This window comes from Netta rufina, assembly GCF_964035555.1.
Source record: "Netta rufina genome assembly, chromosome: 6".
NCBI classification, from domain to species: domain Eukaryota; kingdom Metazoa; phylum Chordata; class Aves; order Anseriformes; family Anatidae; genus Netta; species Netta rufina.
Genome location: NC_140129.1, coordinates 40,009,181 through 40,028,313, shown reverse-complemented (window position 1 = coordinate 40,028,313; position 19,133 = coordinate 40,009,181). Strand labels below are relative to the sequence as shown.

At 39.3% G+C, this 19,133-nt stretch overlaps 1 protein-coding gene across 3 annotated transcripts in view; it reads right to left on the bottom strand.

The window, feature by feature from the left end:
* PKP4 (plakophilin 4) overlaps positions 1-19,133 on the bottom strand; it is an 88,951-nt gene that overhangs the window by 57,055 nt on the left and 12,763 nt on the right. For 2 of the 3 annotated variants that reach the window (XM_084289664.1, XM_084289665.1), the window contains exon 2: positions 10,005-10,138. In XM_084289664.1, coding sequence (XP_084145790.1) covers positions 10,005-10,133 — 129 coding nt within the window. In that variant the 5' untranslated portion in view covers positions 10,134-10,138. Of the gene's footprint in view, positions 1-10,004; positions 10,139-19,133 lie in introns of those variants that run through there. The other variant, XM_084289666.1, reaches the window with a different exon arrangement.

Sequence of the window (19,133 nt, the reverse complement as noted above, 5' to 3'; positions counted from 1 at the left end):
TGGCCAAGAAACAGCAGCCCTGAAATGCAGCACACCCCCATGCTGAAAGCAGAGAAGGTCTAACTGGACAGCAGTGGTCAAGCCCAATTTCAGGCTTCTGTATCAAGCAAAATTTTAAGATCGATCATCTATTAGGGTAAAATTGTATAACTTTAAAATGGTTTCTGATTGTTTTGGGCTCGGATAACCAAAAGAACCCTAAAAACAGATAGGCATCTAGCTTTCCCTAAATGCCAGTATACGATCTTTCCTCATGGCACAAAGCATTTTCATTTTGAAATAGTTGCATATTTACAGTAAAGCCCCTCCCAAAAAATACACATGCAGACCATGGGGGCCAGGGGAAGTAGATGTGGTTTTCAACTCTTTCCAGGCCACCCAGATCTTCAGTGGATGGAGGCAATTCAGTGCTCATTTACAGTGTAAGACAAAGCAACTCTTCCCACTAGGCTAGCATTTACTGTCAAGCTTCGATGTTAGAAATGCTTAGCACAGCCAATGCTCAGACGTGAAAAAGCATTTTAGGACATATGTACTAAACTTGGATGTTATTAAAAATCATCCTCTGAACAGAATTTGAAAGTTAACACTCCTTTTAGTCCTGTGACCTGATAAAAAAAACAAAACATCATGAATGTGATAACCTTTGGACCACAGCAAATCTTATGGGCCTGTATATGGACTAGAAAGCATGGGTAATATTGGAAGGTTTGTACAAAACGGAACCGCATCGAATAGCACAGACCCAGCCTTCAGAGGCTGATACCAGGTCTTAGCATGAGGTAACTTCATGTTATACAAAAGAGGTACATGTGCATTCTGTTCTTTTGGACAGTTTGTGTTTTGGAGAGGAAAAAAATATTTATGAAGTATATTAAGCAAAAAAGCAAATGCCTTTATAAATGAGAATTTATTTTCCAGTTAATATAGATGAGCCACATATCCAAAAAACAATTCTCCAGCCAGACATTAACATGTTTAGTGGGGAATGCCCAGATTTTCAAAAAAAAAAAAAAATAAATGTTCAGATGCTGAAGTTCTGTAACTTTTGAAGAAAATGTAGGCAAGGCAAGCTTTTTCCCAGGTAAAATATGATGTATTATATAGCATGTAACAAACTTACAACAAACAGTATATTTGTTGTACAACATTCCTCACTTGCTGAGATAATATAAAAAGAATACCCTGCGGCTAGGACTCCTTCCCATATCTTGGTGTTTAAATACTTTTAAAAGTAATGTCATTGATTTAAGCTATGAAATTGAACACAAGACTCAGGTTGCAGATTTGTTATTTACTGATCTTTTAACTAGATAAATAAAAACAAAACATACACTAACCATTATTTGCTTCTACTCAGCCAATCTCTATTGCTTTGCCTTTTCATTACAGGCAGAGGCATTAACAGAAATAAAATTAGCCTACAGAGCTTCATACATGCTATGTATACACGTTTATCTGAGTACTCACCCAATTTGCTGCCTCCTACAGGCCGGAGTGCAGTGGGCCAGAAGTGGGTGGCACCTCTGCTCCTGGCATTGGGGTTGGAACCAGACGGACTCTAAGGTCTCTTCCAACCCAAGCCATTCTATGATTCTGATCTACACCAGTTCATATGTATTTCTGCAGCAAAACACTTTATAAAGCAAAGGTTATTTCTGGGCAACTTTTTACTTTGTCATTTTGCATTCCAGAAGGAAAAAAATTACAGTGACTTACCAAATCAAACAGGCTGACATATTCTAGAAAGCCTATATAAAGTAAATCAATTAAAAAGGAATATGGACTAAGGAAATAGGACAAAGCTACAGTTCCAACAGTTACAATGGTAGGAATCAGACACATGGGAGGGAAAATAAGTTCTGGGGTTGTCAACTGACCTTGCACCTACAGGATGGCATCTTTGTTAACTAATTCATCCCACATTTCTGTCCTAAAGGTGTTTAAGAGATGAACCAGATAACTAAGATCAGATAAATCAGTGATTACACTTGTAAAGTGTAAATCAAATCACAGATTTCAGACTAAAAACCCCACTGAAACTAAAAGAACGACCAATGCAAGACAAGCCTTTGCTAAAGCATAACGGTGTAAGTTACAGAAAATACTATATTTGCAGCAGAGAAAAGGGATCTAAAGGTAACACAAGTGTAAGATGCTGTATTTTTGTTATTTCAGTGTGCTTGCTTTTTTGCAGTTTTAATAGGCACCCTTCCCCTACCCTTCCTGATAATTCCTCAAAGCATACTCAAATTCTTCATCTGGAGAACAGAGCTCCACCCAATACCAATAATCACCTGAGGTTTTGAGGATTTCAGGCGATTACAAAGATCAGGATTAGTGAGGTTTAGCTGAAAGCACTGAAGTAAGAAAAAGTCTTTTCTTTTTCTGCTGAAAGTTAGCTGTTTAACTTCACATCACATCTCAGTGAGAGCGTAACCCCTGTCTAGAAAAACATATGATTTGGTTTTGACTGGCAGAACACAGACAACTTTTCTCTTAAAAGAACACTGATATAATATCAGTGCAGGAAGCTGCACAATACCCAAATTAATAAACTGTCTATTTAAATAAAAGATAATAATAATTTAAATAAACATAACAAAAAAGCAAAGCTATTTTTTCCCCATGCTGCAAAAAAATCAAACGCTAATTAAAACAAAGTACCATATTTCTACTTTTCTTGGGTGTGGAAAACATGAATGTAACAAATTGACAATGTAGTAAGAAATTTTACTCCATTAATTTATGCTATGTTTAAAAAGCAAAACTCGCTAGTGTTCTAAAGTAGAAAAACTGTGCAAAGTAGACATGATAGAAAAAAACAAGAAATCATGTTTGGCCATTTCACCTGAGGTACTCAGCACTGTTGATTTTGTACCATCACCCTCAGTTGTCCATTTATAGTATTATTCATGACCTGTGTATCTGCTGCTAAGAAAAATATCACAGTGCACTGAACTGCAAAGGTTTATAGAATCAAAGAACACCCTCCTTTGGAAGGGACCCACAGGATCATCAACTCCGACCCCTGGCTCCATACAGTCCCATCCCAAAATCATGCATCTGAGAGTGCCCCTTGAACTCCGGCAGGCTCAGTGCCACGACCACATCCCTGGGGAGTCCATTCCAGTGCCTGACTACCTTCTCGGTGAACAACCTTTTCCTGATATCCAGCCTGAATCTCCCTTTATGATTAATTTGCCATTTAAAAATCATTCTGACACCTACGAAGACCTAATGTATTTTTGCAAGTGACAGCAAGATTAATTTACTGTGTGAAAGTAGAAGAAAATTCAGCTTCATTTTTAAATTTGAATAACGTTCTTATGCGTTTAGACTGTGGTTCCAGTGAAGTAACAAAACTAATATACTTTTTGAAGCAATGGATGCTGACTTACGTATGTCTCTTCTTAAATCTGGTGTCTGTAACAGTAATTGCAGGTCTTAAATACCTGCATAAATACCTAAGAGATGGATGATTTTAGAGGTGCCACCTTCTTTATAGCTGGAACATCTGTTTTATCCTTTTTATCTTTTGTTTCAGACCCCACAGTCAGTTCCATTAAAATGGACAAACAAAATGAGCACCCAAAATAAAAAAGCTTTTTTTTTTTTTTAAAAAAAAAAAAAGTTTAAAATAAATACATCACACACTAGGAGTAAACTTGTGGGAAGCGGGTAGGGATCCCACTCTGAATGGACACCTACCACCAGTATGTTTATCTATCATATAACATACTATTTGTTGCAGGAAGCTTTTTGAATTTGTTTCTCTAGACAGCTTCTCTGAAAGGAGTGGGAGCCATCCCCTCACACAGGATGCTCCCATACAGTGCTGGCAGCACGGGAAGCTGCTAGCCTAAGCAAAAAATCACAATTAACTATTTTTTTTTATAGCACTGGCTTGTGACAATATGACAGGAGTCAAACAAAATAATCAGTACGTTTGTTTTCATTTGCAGATCATCATCTATGTGGGCAGGGCACAGTGAAGTTATACGTAGATTACCCAATACACTGCCATACTAACCAAAGATTTGGTACTAACCGAATCTTCTGAAACATACACTACAATGCTTCGGCCAGAGCTATTTTTTTTTCCAAGATTACTCAATACATAGAGGAAAAAAATGTAATTCTACTCACCTGTTTAGCAGTAACTACTTAATCACCTCACAAAACAACAATTTTGTACTCATAAGCTAAATTTCATTGCAAAACCACAGGCCATATTTCTTAACATGAAGCTATAAAAAACACTAGCTTTCATTATTTTCAGGGAGAAGCAGTGTATACATGGTTCAAGAAAGAAGAAAGCAACTTGCTTTGGAAAGGCAACCAGACAGACATCAGGCAGACAAGCTTCCGTGATTAGAAGCCAAAACTCAAATTTCAGAGCTCTGTAACCGTGGATGCTCTTGGAGGCTGAAGGTTCTGGAGCAGAGAAAAACCCCGCATGGGGTGCCAACATTGTAGTGAATACGACTGACCACACAGAGCTAGAAGCTCTGAATGCCCAGCAGTAATATTTCTGCAATGATGTTGAGACCTCACTCATGAAGATACTTCAGGGTCTATATATATATAGCATTATGTTACAGAGATCCAACATTTTAATTTTTGTTAACCAAGAACTTTTCTACCTCAGTAATACGGAGGAGAATAAGCACTCAAGATTTACAATGTTGAAAAATAAAAATTTTGTTCTTCTTGCCCTATTGTAATTTGAAACCTGGCAAAATACTGCTAATTTAAAACTCTGAATACAGGGTAGAAGGTCCAACCGGTTAACTGAAGGCTTTCTAGTGACAATTGTCCAAGAATCAGCACTGATGTCACAAGCAGCAAAAACAACTCTTGAACTCTTTTTGAATAGCATGTGCCTGTCTTGCCATACCAGGACCAGGCAGTTGGGACACCCAGGAGAGATGATGCCATTGACGCCACAGCAGGGGAAGCATCTTGCAGCAGCGTCAACTTCTACCAGTTCTGAGTGGCTGCTGAAGCAGGCTGGGGCAGAACGCAGGGCTGTGATGCTACGTAGTAGCACCAGGACAGGCTAAGTTGCTTAAATTGCCGAACGTCACTGTCTTTATGAAAAATCAAGAAGTAACTGTAGGTTAACTTTGAAATGTTTTCCTAATCATAAACATTTTGAGCATTGAACAATTCAGCTAAGCTTCTTCCAGTAGTTCGAGTTGATAAAAATGGCTGGCAAGCATTTGAGAGGAATACTTTTCCCTGTCAGCTGTAACATACAGTGCAGAGACACACAGCTCTCATTGCCTATGAACGGGTTCATTGTGCTAAGGAAAGGCAGGTATATTTGGGACATTTCTATGATACAAAGGTGCAAAACAAGAGGAAAAAATAAAGTTAATTTATATCTTCACATTACAAATGCCAGCCCCTGCACTAATCCATGCACAGTCCTACATGCTTCCACTTGCTGTAATTCTGAAACAAATTAAGGAACTGACTAAAACATATCAAATATATTTTCTCAACCTGAATACTGTACTTCAGTGACTCAATATTTGGATTCTCCCCTGTAGTCTATTGAAATGAAACAAAATTTTTAACTAACCATATTAGATTAACCTCAAAGTTTTCTGTAAAAATAAAGTTTACTCACGCACACAACTGCATTTTCATGCTTTCAGTATCTCAGTATCTTCCAAAACAGAAGACAAAAGATGAAAAATTGGACAGGGTAAAGAGAATCACAGATTACAGGTTGTGAAGTCACACAGCTACAATTATTGGCTGATCACACTTACTCTGCATTCAACAGCAGTAGACCATTAAAGCCCTTAATACTTTTATGCCTGCATTGTTCACTGATCTGGTAAAAAAGTTTAGTGCTGTTCTAGCAGATGAGGGATCAAAGTTTCAGCAAATAGAAAAGTACTCTCATACAATGACAGAAAGGAGGAATGCCACTTGAGGTATTCACTGACTTCAGCTGAGTAGCAACCTCTTTGAAAACTGTTTGTTACAATGATGGGTTATTTTGAATTGCTAAGTGTACTGTTTTGCCAGCAGCTGATTAGAGTTGAGTTGTTGCAGAGTAGAGCCTGGTAAACTATCAGTGTTACAAGAGGTATAAATACTCCAATATATTTTGTGGATGCCCACAGTTTTAGGCAGGCTCTTCTTCAAAGGGATTTTCCCCTTAAAAGCTTAACAATACAATGCTAGAAGGAAAAACTAATTTCTAATTCTAGTTTCTAATCTAATTTTCAAATGAGAAACAGAGTATAAAGAATTTTGATTCTGGAAATGGAGTTATCAGTTTCATCTGAGAGAGGAATTCCAGAAATTTTGTCTTAAAATTAAAGCCTTGGGAAGCAGACTTCTCAGACTTGATTCATCAAATCTGGAAATATTTGTAAACAAGAGAGATAGCAAACTGCAAAGTTCCGCAATCAACGGGGTAAGAATGATCTATACAGTTGAAAACAACATTAAGAGAGTTGAAAAAAAATCTCCCAGTCATGTAGCAAAGATTTTGTTTCACTTATACCAAGCTTGGAAAGCCATTTACTAAAAAGTACCAGCCATTTAATAAAAAGTTCATCTCAGAATAGATATACATTTATCCATCTAACCGATCACTAATCCAAATCAGAATTTCAAACTAAGACTGTTCAATTGTTGTGCCCGATTACCAGAACTGTATTTATTACATCTTTTTTTCAGGTAATCTGTTGAAGCCACATGCCTACACAGTTTGATATGAAGCACTACCTAATCCAAATTATATCTGAATTGGTAGAGAAATCTCTCAAACTTCATATGAAAATACAGTAATTTTAGCAAAAATGTTTTAAATGTTCAGTAAAAAAAAACTCTGCTGTACGAAGAACACATTCTTTCCGCCAATTCCATATGGAAGCTGTTTTTTTGTACAGTTTTTTCCTTTTTTTTTTTTTTTTTTACCCTTCTTTCCTTTTTTGTACAGTTTTTTCCTTTTTCCCCACCAACCCCATAAAAAAAAAAACAACATTCTCAATAGCCATCTAAATAATTTTGTACTTAAACAACAAAGAAGGAAAAAAAGTAAAGTGCACTTTTTTTTTTTTCCTTTTTTTTTTTTTTTTAAAGTATGTTGTTCAATACCGTTATGGAAAATTTAGTTTTGCTGAAGTGTTGAACAAAAGGGAACATTTCTAGAAAAGCACATAGGAAACCACAAGAGATTTATGATTATTAACCCAAAAGTGTATCCAATCATTCTCAGTCTATTATCACCTGTTTACAAAGGAAAAGTGACAAGTTGGCCACCTTTGAACTAGTTAACACTTAAAGAACAAAGAAATTGAAATAAATAAATCTACCACTGCTGCAACTGCTTCTGTCTTGGCAAACAAATCAGAAGCAGTATATTCATGTTACTTTTCAAAGCTGGAGCAATGGAAGGTTCTTCCTGTGAGACCTTTTCCTCCCTCAGCCCAATCACTGAAAAGGAAAGCCAACACCAAGCAGGAAATTAAATTTTCAATGATCTGGTCACCCACTTCATCTTGCCAATTCAGCAACAATTCTAAATTCAGTAGTGTAAGGCCTGTGCTTGTGAAACACCAGTGATTCCCAATAATCTAGAATTTCATCTGGAGTAGCTGGCAACTACCTGCCTTTATATTTCTCCTGTAACTGCTATGATGTTGCCTTTCCAAAACAAAACACCATTGTATACATGCAGCTATTAGAAGAAAAAAAGGCTAAAATACATTTCAGCTTTAATATAGTTAGTCTTCGGATTTCCCTGCATTCAAAAAGGCAATCCAATACTAAAAATGTAACTTAAGTTGTGTTAAGAGTCAGTCCTTCTCTTGATTTTCACCCCCAAAAGCACGTCCACTAGTGAGGCAAACAGAATAGCTCATCCTGGTAAAAGAACTATCCTCCCTACCCTCCTTTAAGAGGGCGGAGGTGGCGTAGTTTATACTAATTAGGGATTTATTTTCATGTTTAAAAACGTAAGCTTTGTCAGAAGAGTACAGACAAAGCAGTAGTAATCAAATTTTCTTTGCACTTCTCAATCACTTTTGGTGAAAATGATGCATTTGTTTCCCTAGAATATAATCAAGAGATTTACACAGCTGTCTGGCAATTTTGTCTCAATGAGGAGAGTGTTCAGAGTTCAAGGGACATGCTCTATTTTGATAACAAGGTTGCCTTATGCTGATTTGTGATCAGAAGAAAAAGAAACAAATGGAGAGGTTATATAAAATGTCTTGTAAAGTTAATAGGCTTATTAATTACTGAAACGTTGTATATTGCAGAATCACAGAATTGTAGGGGTTGGAAGGGACCTCAAGAGATCATCAGGTCCAACCCCCTTGCCAAGGCAGGTTCAAAATATCTATGCCAAGTGAGCCGTCTTAGATATGTCTATATCCATGCCACTATGGTGGACATTGCTTAACAAAGTCGTTCAATAAATTTATGTACTTATTTCAGAACTACTGCAGTAACTAGTAGTTTTTATTAGGTTAAAATCTTGTACAGCTGAACAAGTAATGATAATTTTTTTTTTCCTCAACTTTGGTTCCACTCTAAGCGTGTCTAAAGCAATGAATTTAAGGTGTGGCAGCTCTATTGTACAAATACAGATCCACTGCAAATAAAAAGAGAGATTTCTGAATAAAATGAAGTTAAGCCATAGTAAACAGCATATTAGTTTCCATTCAAATTTAATAAAGTAAATAACTGCACTGGAAAATATTCTGTTCTGGGATTTGTGCCATACAGGAAGGGCGTTGAATATGTCAGTGTCTGTCCATAATTAATATCAACAGAAAGAATACCAGAAAGCTAAGGTTTGGTTCTTAGTACCTTCAAGTTATTATTTTCAAGAGCGAAGCATGATTTTTATCCTCCTCCCCATTCCACTCATTTTAACATGTCTACACACTTCAGAGAACTAAGCTACATTTAAGTTTGCATTTCAGCAACTACTAAAACACAATTTTAGTCGTATTTTTTCCTTTGATCAGAATTGAGTTGCTTAATATCCATAAATTTGAGAGTCTTTTTTTGAATGAAGAGTGGAAGAGGTTTTAACCTCCTTTTTAAAATGAGGAAATATTCCATTATCCATTTTTTTCTGTAAGAACAAGATAAAATGTTTCCTGGGTAGGAAAGGGTATGTTAACGAATGCTTATATATATATATATATATATATAAAGGCATATATTTTAATCAATCCAATGTAAATAATGCTGTCATAATAGTATGTTCAGCTTAAGCAATCACTATTGTATTAAATTTCAAAAAGCATTTCTGGACAGTAATCACAGTGGTAAGATTATTGGCTGGTGAAATTGTTCCTTATTTCACTAGGAATTATAGCGCTGTCATTATTACAGTGCTGCTCATCATCTGAGCTACCATTACAAGCATGTTCTTTGTCAACTGCAAAATAACATGGACTAATGTAAAATCACCACAAATGTACTTTAAGCAAATGAGTTATAATTGACATTCGTGATAAGCTAAAGCAGTGCAAGATGAACTGCTGTTTTCAGATGATGAGGTAGCTCAAGCTCTTTATAACCAAGTTGACTGTGCTTACTCATATCTTGATGGCCTCTAGCCTTAATAACCTTAACATTGGAAGCTCAGTTTCAAAATCACTGAGAAATTATTAGTCTATTACCAGCTCAAAAACTTTTGAAACTAGTACTTAGTCATGAAAAATTTCATTGCTTTGCAGTCAATTTTCATTTAAGACTAAGGGTCCCATGGGTATGAAACTTGTTTATATTCAGACCATATGATGTAATCATGTTTTATTCTGTTTTTATTCATGTTTTATTTTGTTGCAGTAAAGTGAACCCTTTCAGATATCCCCATTTTGACATACAAAATGCACTATACTAACAGTAGGAAACAAATTTCAGAAACAATGTTTCTTTCCAGCAATGCAAAAAAGACAATGATTAATTCTGAAATGCATGCTGGATTTCTGAATTGCTAGAAGCAAGGCATATACCTGTTCCTTTACAGAAGCTAAAATGGTAGTGGCAGTAGTCTCTGGTTCCATGCCTGGGACTGTGGAAGTTTCCTGTGCTGTCTGTGGCAGCCCATCTTCCACCAGTGGGGTCTGCTCAGGGGCTGGCATCTTGCCTGCAATAAACAATATTTTTAAATAGTTTACATTTTCAGTCAGGGACATTTAAGTAAATACAAATTTTCAGGATTATAGATTTTCATCTTCCTTTTAACACCTTTCCAAACTTATCCAAAATAGCAGAGAACTTCATACTACACATATCAGCATATGTTCCTATTATTGTGCTTCACCTTTACAAACTGAAACAGGAATGTAAAGAGCAGGCAGACGTTACCAAGCAGCATGATGTTTAAAGATTATTTTTAAAATACTATCCTGTGGAAATTACCAAAAGTAGCAAAGTCCAAGATGCGTAAAGAATACTAGCATTAAACATCAAGAAGACACAGAATCAAGGTTTATATCATGCATAGAGGAATGACATCTAACAGCAGAGTGTTTTGCTGTTGGGAGCAAACCAAAGAGATTAATTATAGTTAATGGTAATAATGCTTCTAGTGCTCTTTAAAAAAAAAAAAAAAAAAAAAATCAAAGCAGTAAAGTTATAACCATTGTCCTGGGCTATGGGTAGCACAGAATGGATAGACAGGATGAAAGTTTGAGAATCCCAACCTTCATTATTGTGGAGGCAGCACACACTAACAACCCCAGTACATGTAAAAGAATAAAAATACAATAAATAAGGAGTTACTATTAATTAATATTGCAGATTGTTATGATGTGTTTAATACTTTGAAAATAGCACAGAAGCGGTATTGATGCATCTCCTGCACACGTACCAAACTCACTTCCTTCAGAAAAGGAAAAACTCATAAGATACAACATTACAGTAATAAAAACTTAGATTTTCAGAAGCAGCTCAATATTCTTAGAGAAGGCACACAATACGAACAGTAGCTTCCTTCTCTTCATTTCACAAAGAGTAGCTTACACTGCAAGCAGTCTACGGGCTACCTTCTGGGACGGAGAAGGAAAAATCACGCGAGTACCACACTGCTGTATATCAAAGCACGCGAGCTCAGCTCCTTTTCTTTCTTCCCTCACATTATCACCTTCCAAAGGGATCAAACCACAAACAAGGCAATATAAAGATGGTTATGCCAGACGCTGCCCTCCTCCCAGACCAACACAGGCAAGCCCAGGCTACGTGCATCTTCTCCCACCACGCCCCAGCACCCTCAAGGCCCCAGCAAAGCCTCTCGGACCCAGCCCAGCCCCCCCGGCTCAGACTCCGGTCTCTGAGGGAGAGGAGGCCCCAGCGCAGCGCCATGCTGCCGGCCTGCCCGCCGGGCCCCGAGGCAGCTCCTGGCACGGCACAGGGACCAGCCATTGCCTCCACTCATCATGCTCAGCTGAACTCAGCCAGTGCCACGTCTGGGGAGATGGAGCCGGCTTTCTCTCAAACAGCGCAGAGCTTACGCTTGGAGAATACACAGAGTGCTATCACACGGTTCGCGTGTCACGTTTCGTGTGAGCCTGCACGCTGAGTGTCTGGTGATACCTATTTTTGAAACATTTTCATTCATTTTAAGCTTGCAATACAATGGTAGCCAAACTAAGATTTCCTAAAGTAACCTTAAACCTGGCATACATCTAAAGCTCCAGAGACCCCTGCTTCTAGAAGAAAAAGTTAAACAGCATTAAAGAAAGCAGAATAAAAAACTGCTCCAATATTTATGTAAGTTTGAAGAATTGAAGTGGCAGATTCAACTTGAAGGCTTTGGAAAAGAAAAAAGTAATCTTTTAAGGCTTTTCTTGCAAAAATCAACTCTTTCATCAAGCCATAATGAGCAAAAGAATCATAGATTATGTTTCACTTCCCTGGGTCATACCTGGATTTTTACATCACTTTCCACCACTCTTTTATGACAACAACTCAGCGTTTCAGGTTTCTAAACAGACTGTTAAATTTGCTAGCATATCATTAAGTAATAAAACTACACATTCAAGCTTTCCCTTCACTTGGTAAAATTTATTAAGAGATCAAAACGTCAAATCCCAAACGCCCTCACAAAGTTACAGAGGGATGCATCCCTTTGTGTCCTGACCTGCAAAGGAACCAGCGCAGTGTCCCTTATGTTCAGAACTTCCAGGTGAGAAACAAACACAATTAAATCACAGAATCATGGAATGGTTTGGTCTTAAAAATTACTCTTTATTCCAAAACAACAACAACAAAGGAAATTCACGATTCACTAGAAGAGCTGCAGTGAGGCAGATTTCATAGAATCACAGAATGGGTTGGGCTGGAAGTGACCTTAAAGGCCATCTAATTCCAACCCCTGCCATGGGCAGGGACACCTCCCACCACTACACCAGGTTGCTGGTGTACAGCTACACCCCCTCCAGCCCCCACAACTCATCTGTAGTAGATTTCTGTAGAATCCATTCAAGGAAACATACACCTGGACTAGTCGAAAAGTATCGTCACTTCTCTGAACAGAAAATATACCCAATATTGAGTCTCATAATAACACTCAAAGGAAAACCAATCAAATTAGTTACTAATGAAGATGTCAGTGTTAAATGTACATCTGTCTCAGTGTTAAGAGGCGTACTTAGAGAGCTGCACCTTCCCAGACAGGCAGTTGTTTTAACTGCTGTTCCTTCAATTAACACATTTCTTGGCAAAGTTACTGATTTTCTAATCTTGGTATCAAGATTAGACAGCTGTTGGCTTTGATCCTACAGACACTTGGGTAAGCACTGAACCTAACTCCGAGGTGTAAACTCATTCACTCCGGCTGCCTGCTGAGCTCGGGCGATGCAGTGCACAAATGGGATGATGCTCCCCACAGCCCAGCCCAGTGCCTGCCACCATGCCTCCCTCAGGCACACTGCTTGAAGAAAGCAATCACCTAAATTCCCAACTCCTATTCCAAATTTTGAAATTCTCCACTTAAAAGCCAGAACAACAAAAGCGGTGACACTAGCTCTAGGCTGGATTGGCTGCATTTACATTTTCCATCTAGAAGCAAGCACGCAAGAGAAATAAAGCTGTTCAGCTTGAAGTCTGTAGTCTGAAATAACCTACACCAATGCTGAGAAGAGCAGCCCTTCCCTCCTCTTTACTGTGAAAGCTCACTCAGATGGTTTCGTGAAACCACAAAGTGAGTTGGATCGATGCAAACCAAGCCACCAAAAACATTCCAATCAGTTTGTGGCAGAGACCATCTCTTCAGGCAACTGCAAGGATTTGCTCGAGGAAATCTTTCACCACCCCTTCAGAGAATACCTGTTGCCTCCGCCATGCACACTTAGCTCATCAGCCCCTACCACGCAGAAGCACTAACTCCTGAACACCTCTCAGATGTTCTTTTGTACAAAGGCAGCAGACTTGTTGGCACTCCAGCACAGATGATGGGGCACATTCACCAGGTTTCTTTAGTAATTTGCCTATCTTGGTATTCCCACTTGTCCTCCAATCATGCACTGAAGCCGCAGTTGCCAAAATGGGTAATTCTTTCTCTTCTGTCTGACTGAATGGTCAAACAGCTGCAAAGCAAATAGGTCCAGTGAGTTATCTGACACAAAGCTATGCTATGTTTCCTCCCGTGTGTGTGTGAGGAGGGAGCTGGATGGCATTTTTCTGAACCAGCTTATCTTGTATCCATGTGTAATCACTGATTAAATGAAAGAACCAGAATACACAGTTGAAGAGAAAGAAGAAATGCAAGAAATCACTAAATTGAGGGGAGGAAGCCACACTTTAATTCTTCACTCTAGCTAGTCTCTAATCCCCGCCTTTCACTGCTCCTGCTGTTACTTTCACAGCGCTAGCCAATACATTTGCCAGCATTGACTAACCCCTGTCCAGGCAGGAGACGGGCAGGAAGCCACAGACCTTTCCAGTTTCCCTGCAAGACATCAGAAGTGGCACTTTTTCACATCTTCCTTCTCACTTCTTTTCATATTCCTCTTGCCTTCCTTATGCAGAGGATTTTCCCAATTTTTCCCCCCCTTGCCTATGTTCCAAGCCTCCCAATACTGACCTGAAGCCAGTAATAAAAGCCACCGAAGTAATTTCTGCTGAAGAGGTAATATGATTCTTATGAACACTGTTGACTAGAGTAGGATAGACTGACAGTACACATGATGAGGAAAAAAACCCAAGCAACGTCTTATTAAAAATCCTTGTGTGTCTAGCTACAAGTTTAAATCAAGCAACAGGAGTAGATGAGGACATCAGAGCTACTTCATTGGTACAGAAGAAAAAAGCTCCAGTAAACCAAAGCCAACTTGCTGGGACATGGACATATTATTTATTATATAATTAAGTTATTCATATAAATCCGCACTTAAGTGACAAGGCACATTTCAGCCTCAAAGACTTTTCTCTTTTGATCCTTTGCAGTATATGTAAAAATTGAAAACAAAACTAGGCTTACTACATTTCCACAGTTTTTAGATGAAGACCCAATTAAATTTTATCTGATTTTATGAGTTACTTCATAGACATGTCAGTACATTTCTAGCTATGAGTGGTTCACGTTAGCTCCATCCTGCTAGAGGGATGGAGCGCTGCTCGCCCGTGCAGTAGGCGGTGATTTACATTCTCAAGCTTGGTGCAACCAAGTGACTGAGCTAAAATAAACTGTGTTATGTCTACCAGCCAGTAGTTATTTGTTTGGATGAAAAGACAGCAGATGACAACTTATCCACTTGCAAAGATGACACAAGCAATGAAAAAATGGATTTTATGGATCAAACACAAAAAAAAATAGTTTTAAAATTTCCAAACACAGCAAGAGTCAAGATCCTTCAAATATCACACTATAGGCTCAACGTTTTGTTAGGACATGACCTTTCTAGATGGACATGGGTAGTGCACAAGCTTTGTACACATGGACTTAATTATTTGATGAAAACAGGGAAGTAAATATACTATCTGATGAAAATGTGGAAGAAATTGTCTTCTAAAATGACAGCCCAAAAAAATACCTGCACAAGTTGCACAAACAGCTCCTTGGTAATGAAAGAAACCTACGTGCGCCTGACACAGTGCCTGAGAAAGGTGGGAGATGTGTTTAGCTATCTTATTGTGAAAGGTGGTCTCTTCATCATCCCCTTTTCTTTTCAAAATACATTTTTCCCTCCTTCCTTCCATGTCCAAGCGCAAAAGGCAGCTGGTGCTATATCCTTTTAAAAATGTTTGAAAGGATTACCCTAGTTTTTGGCTAAATGTGTTTTTGTTACAGCTCCTAGTACAAGACAGCCCTTTTTTTTGGCCGATGGCAACATACTTTCACTTTGTCCTAGTGAGCAGGCAGGATTCTACATCCCCAAACATCCAGTTGTAACATGCTCACAAGATTAGTATTTTTATAGCTTTCAAACTAACCATTCAAAAGAAGAGATCAGACAGGTATAGCAAGACAACCATTTTGAATAAGTGTATATTTACGATCATAGCCTTCAAGGCCTGAGGCACCATTTGTAGCTCACCTTAAAAAAAGAAGAATCTTTGTCATCTGAAGGATGTCTGGAGAGCGTTCACGTTTCACACGTGTAACACAGAAGAAGCCATTTGGCAATAAGACGACCTTTCAATAATTAAGTCTACAAGGCTCCAGTGCCTTAAAGAACACACAAATGACAGACCCCAAATCTGAATCTTTCCTTCGGACCATCCCAAATCTGCATTGCCCTGATCTACCAGAATATTGGAATCCACGGCTATTTAGAACATCAGGCAGTAAGAAATAACGTGAATTTGTCACAAGAAAATTATATCAAATCTACCTAATTTTGTTTTTTGACAAGAGTGCTAGAAGAAATACATCTGGGATATAAAGCTTTTGATGCTGTCATGTGGCCTTCTTACAAGCAGCCTAGATAGCTTAGGTGAACATACCGTGGGGGAAAAGGGGCAAACAGTAACTTGTTAAAAGCTGTAGTCAGAGCAGCCGCTAGTTCAACTGCATTGAAAGGCACGAATTGTCATTCCATCACAGGTCTGGTACTGCCTGGACGTGGTTAACTAGGGTGATAAGTGGGAGCCAACACCATTATTAACACTTTCTAGATGATGGCTGCGGTCCAGGGAAAGGAGAAACTCTATTGCTTAATGGTAGGGTCGGCATTCAGAGATCATGAACAACAGAATCACAGAAAGGATTGGGTTGGAAGTGACCTTAAAGGCCATCTAATTCCACCCCCGTGCCATGGGCAGGGACACCTCCCACCACTACACCAGATTGCCCAAAGCCACATCCAACCCAGCCTTAAACACCATTTTCTTACCAGGTATCACACCTTATCCAATGATATTAATAATCGTGTTACTCTCTCTTCTAAATAGGATGCTGGGGTGCCCCTTCCTCCTTTCCAAAATCAGACAAACTTTATTTTTATACTTCTTCGTAACTACAGATAACACAACAATTAAATGCTCACACTTATGATTTAAATAAGCTTGATAATTAACATTGATATATTTAAATTAGATAATCTATTTACCACCAGAAAAGCTAGACTTAGTTACACTGTGCTTTAACATGAAGCTCAAAATAAGCGTTTTAAAACACAGCTATCAAAACCAAATCCTCTCAGTAACATAAAGTAGCTGGAAAATTACGCAATTTTAAGTCTTGAAATTCAACAACTAATTACTGGTGAAGGGGATTTCCATTTTCAAAACAGAAAAAGCCTGCTCTTGCTTGCACTCCACAAGTCCAGGAAAACATCAATATAATAGCTCAGGAAATGCACTCAGGGATGACAACAGCAGAAAAGAATGTACTTCCAGACTTGCAAGATTGCTATTTCATATAATGCTAAAGCAGTAATTGTAGTTAGAGGCATATCTTTCCATTTTTAGAATGACTTACTTTTGCTTTATAAAAAATATATATACAACTTCTGATAGCTGAAACTTGAACGGAGCTTTCTGAACACTGCAAAGAAAGGAACAGCAAGCGGCTGACAGGAAAGCACCCCAACCCAACCCAACTCTGAATACACATCAGCAGAGAAAAGTGCTAAACACACTCCTACTTGAAAGAGAAATAAACAAGAAACACCCCTGTTACTATACCACAGGAGCTGAAAGTGTTACACTTATTTATGCTAGGCAAAAAAGGAAACACTTCGTCCAGGATTCAGTTATCTCCTCAATATCACAGGCAGCAGAGGAAATTACAGATGTTAACAGCATCTACCTAATTGCATTTTGTGCTTTGCTGTTTGGGAGAGAGATCATTTCAAACCCAAAGCTTTTTTAAATGAAGCACTCAGCAAAGGCATAGAAGAGGTTCGACAAAGGGTTTAACCTCTTTACTTTTTCTTTTAATGCTCACCTAATTCACTCTCTCTCAGTGAAGTTTGCTTAGGACCAGACAGGTAAAGCTGCAAACGACAGAGCAAATGTTGTCTCAACATGCCCAGCAAAGCAGGGGCACAAGCAGGGGCTCAGAAACCTGCTTTACACTTCTCTTGGTTTACAGGACTGTACAGAGTTCCACTGTTGTTTTTTGTCAAACGGAAACAATAAAAACTAAATTGTTTGCATTATATACTCCGCACACGTCTGCACATAAGAGATGTTATCTGAAGAAATAATTAAGAAGTTTCTCAGTCACAATGGCAAATACAGTTTACAACATTTTTCTCTACAGTAACACTGCTAGTTAACTCCAAGTAGCTCTCAACACACCTTCTGATGAGTGCTGTTAGGATCTTTTTTTATACATTTTAAAAATAGATTGCATCGAGGCTATAAACGCAAACTTCAGAAGAACATAACCAAATACGGAGAGGTAAACACAGGCACGCTCACACCGCCTCGTCCCGCTCTTACCCGGCTTTCATACTGATGCTGCTGCTGCCTGCCAACATCCTCCTGCCAAGGCACAGGAAGGATTTGCGCCAACAGGTTTGTCAGATACATGGAAAAAGCCAGACGTCCCTTAACTTGCACTTTACAGTCAGCTCGGGATAGCGCTTGCTCACCGCTGAACTGACGGGATAACGTGCCCGTGCTGTCCTGCCTCGCTTCGGTCCTCGGCCCAGCTGTGCCAGCACTCAGCGCCCCACGGAGGGGCACGGCCGGCCGGGGAGCCCCAGGGGGAAGGCCCCTCACGGGCAGGTGCAAGGTTTTCAAATGCGAGGTCATCGCCACTGCTACCCCTATCCCCAATGGGCACGGGGAGCATAAAGCATTTATCTCCAGGAAAACCTCGTGGTACTGTTACATGCCCAAACGGCCACAGCGGGTCGGTCACTGGCTGCATACTCGCTGTCACCAGCTAGCGCCTCGCCAGACCTTGTTATCCCCAAGGAAACAGGAAGGCTCAGCACCCACATCTAATGCGCTTCAGATACACCACCGGGATTTGTGCAGAGCATATTAAATCTCACAGCCAGGAACGGACGTGTCTGGCCTCGAGGTGCAGCGCAGGGAACGGGGCGTCCTCACGCCCTGGCTCCCCAGTGCCACCTCAGGCCACCAGGAAAGCTGCTCGGAGCGGTGCGGAGCGGCCCGGCCGCCATGCTGTCCCCGTGAGGGGCAGGCCGGTGCCGCTTCCCAGTGCCACACCGAAGGAGGACTGGACTTCCCGACTCCTGGCCAAAGCACCCCACAGGCAAGACACTTGCTACAAACGAACAGCTCTATGCTAAAGGTAAGTTCAAACGGCCAGATTAAACACGGTACTCTGTGGTAGGCAAAATCAAACGCAGAGGTCCCTTCCAACCTCAACCATTCTGTGATTCTGTGAAAACTTAAACAACAAAAACAACCAACCCGCCAAACACTAAAATGCTATTTCAACTTCTCATGAAAGTAACTTCGTACGCTGCTGAGACACTCGAATACTTCGAGTGAAATGGGTAAGTACAATTTACATTCACCACATGCTGCTGCTTTGATTCACCAACGTTGAAGCTTAGGACTACAAATCCTTGATCTAGATTTTGTTTATAAATGAAACAAAAACAAATCGGGAAAATGAAGACCAACAGATGTGTACTAGTCACCGTGCTACAGACCTCAAGCTTTTTCTTACCACAGCCTTAAAGCACCAACACTTAGTGCTTAGTCATTAAATG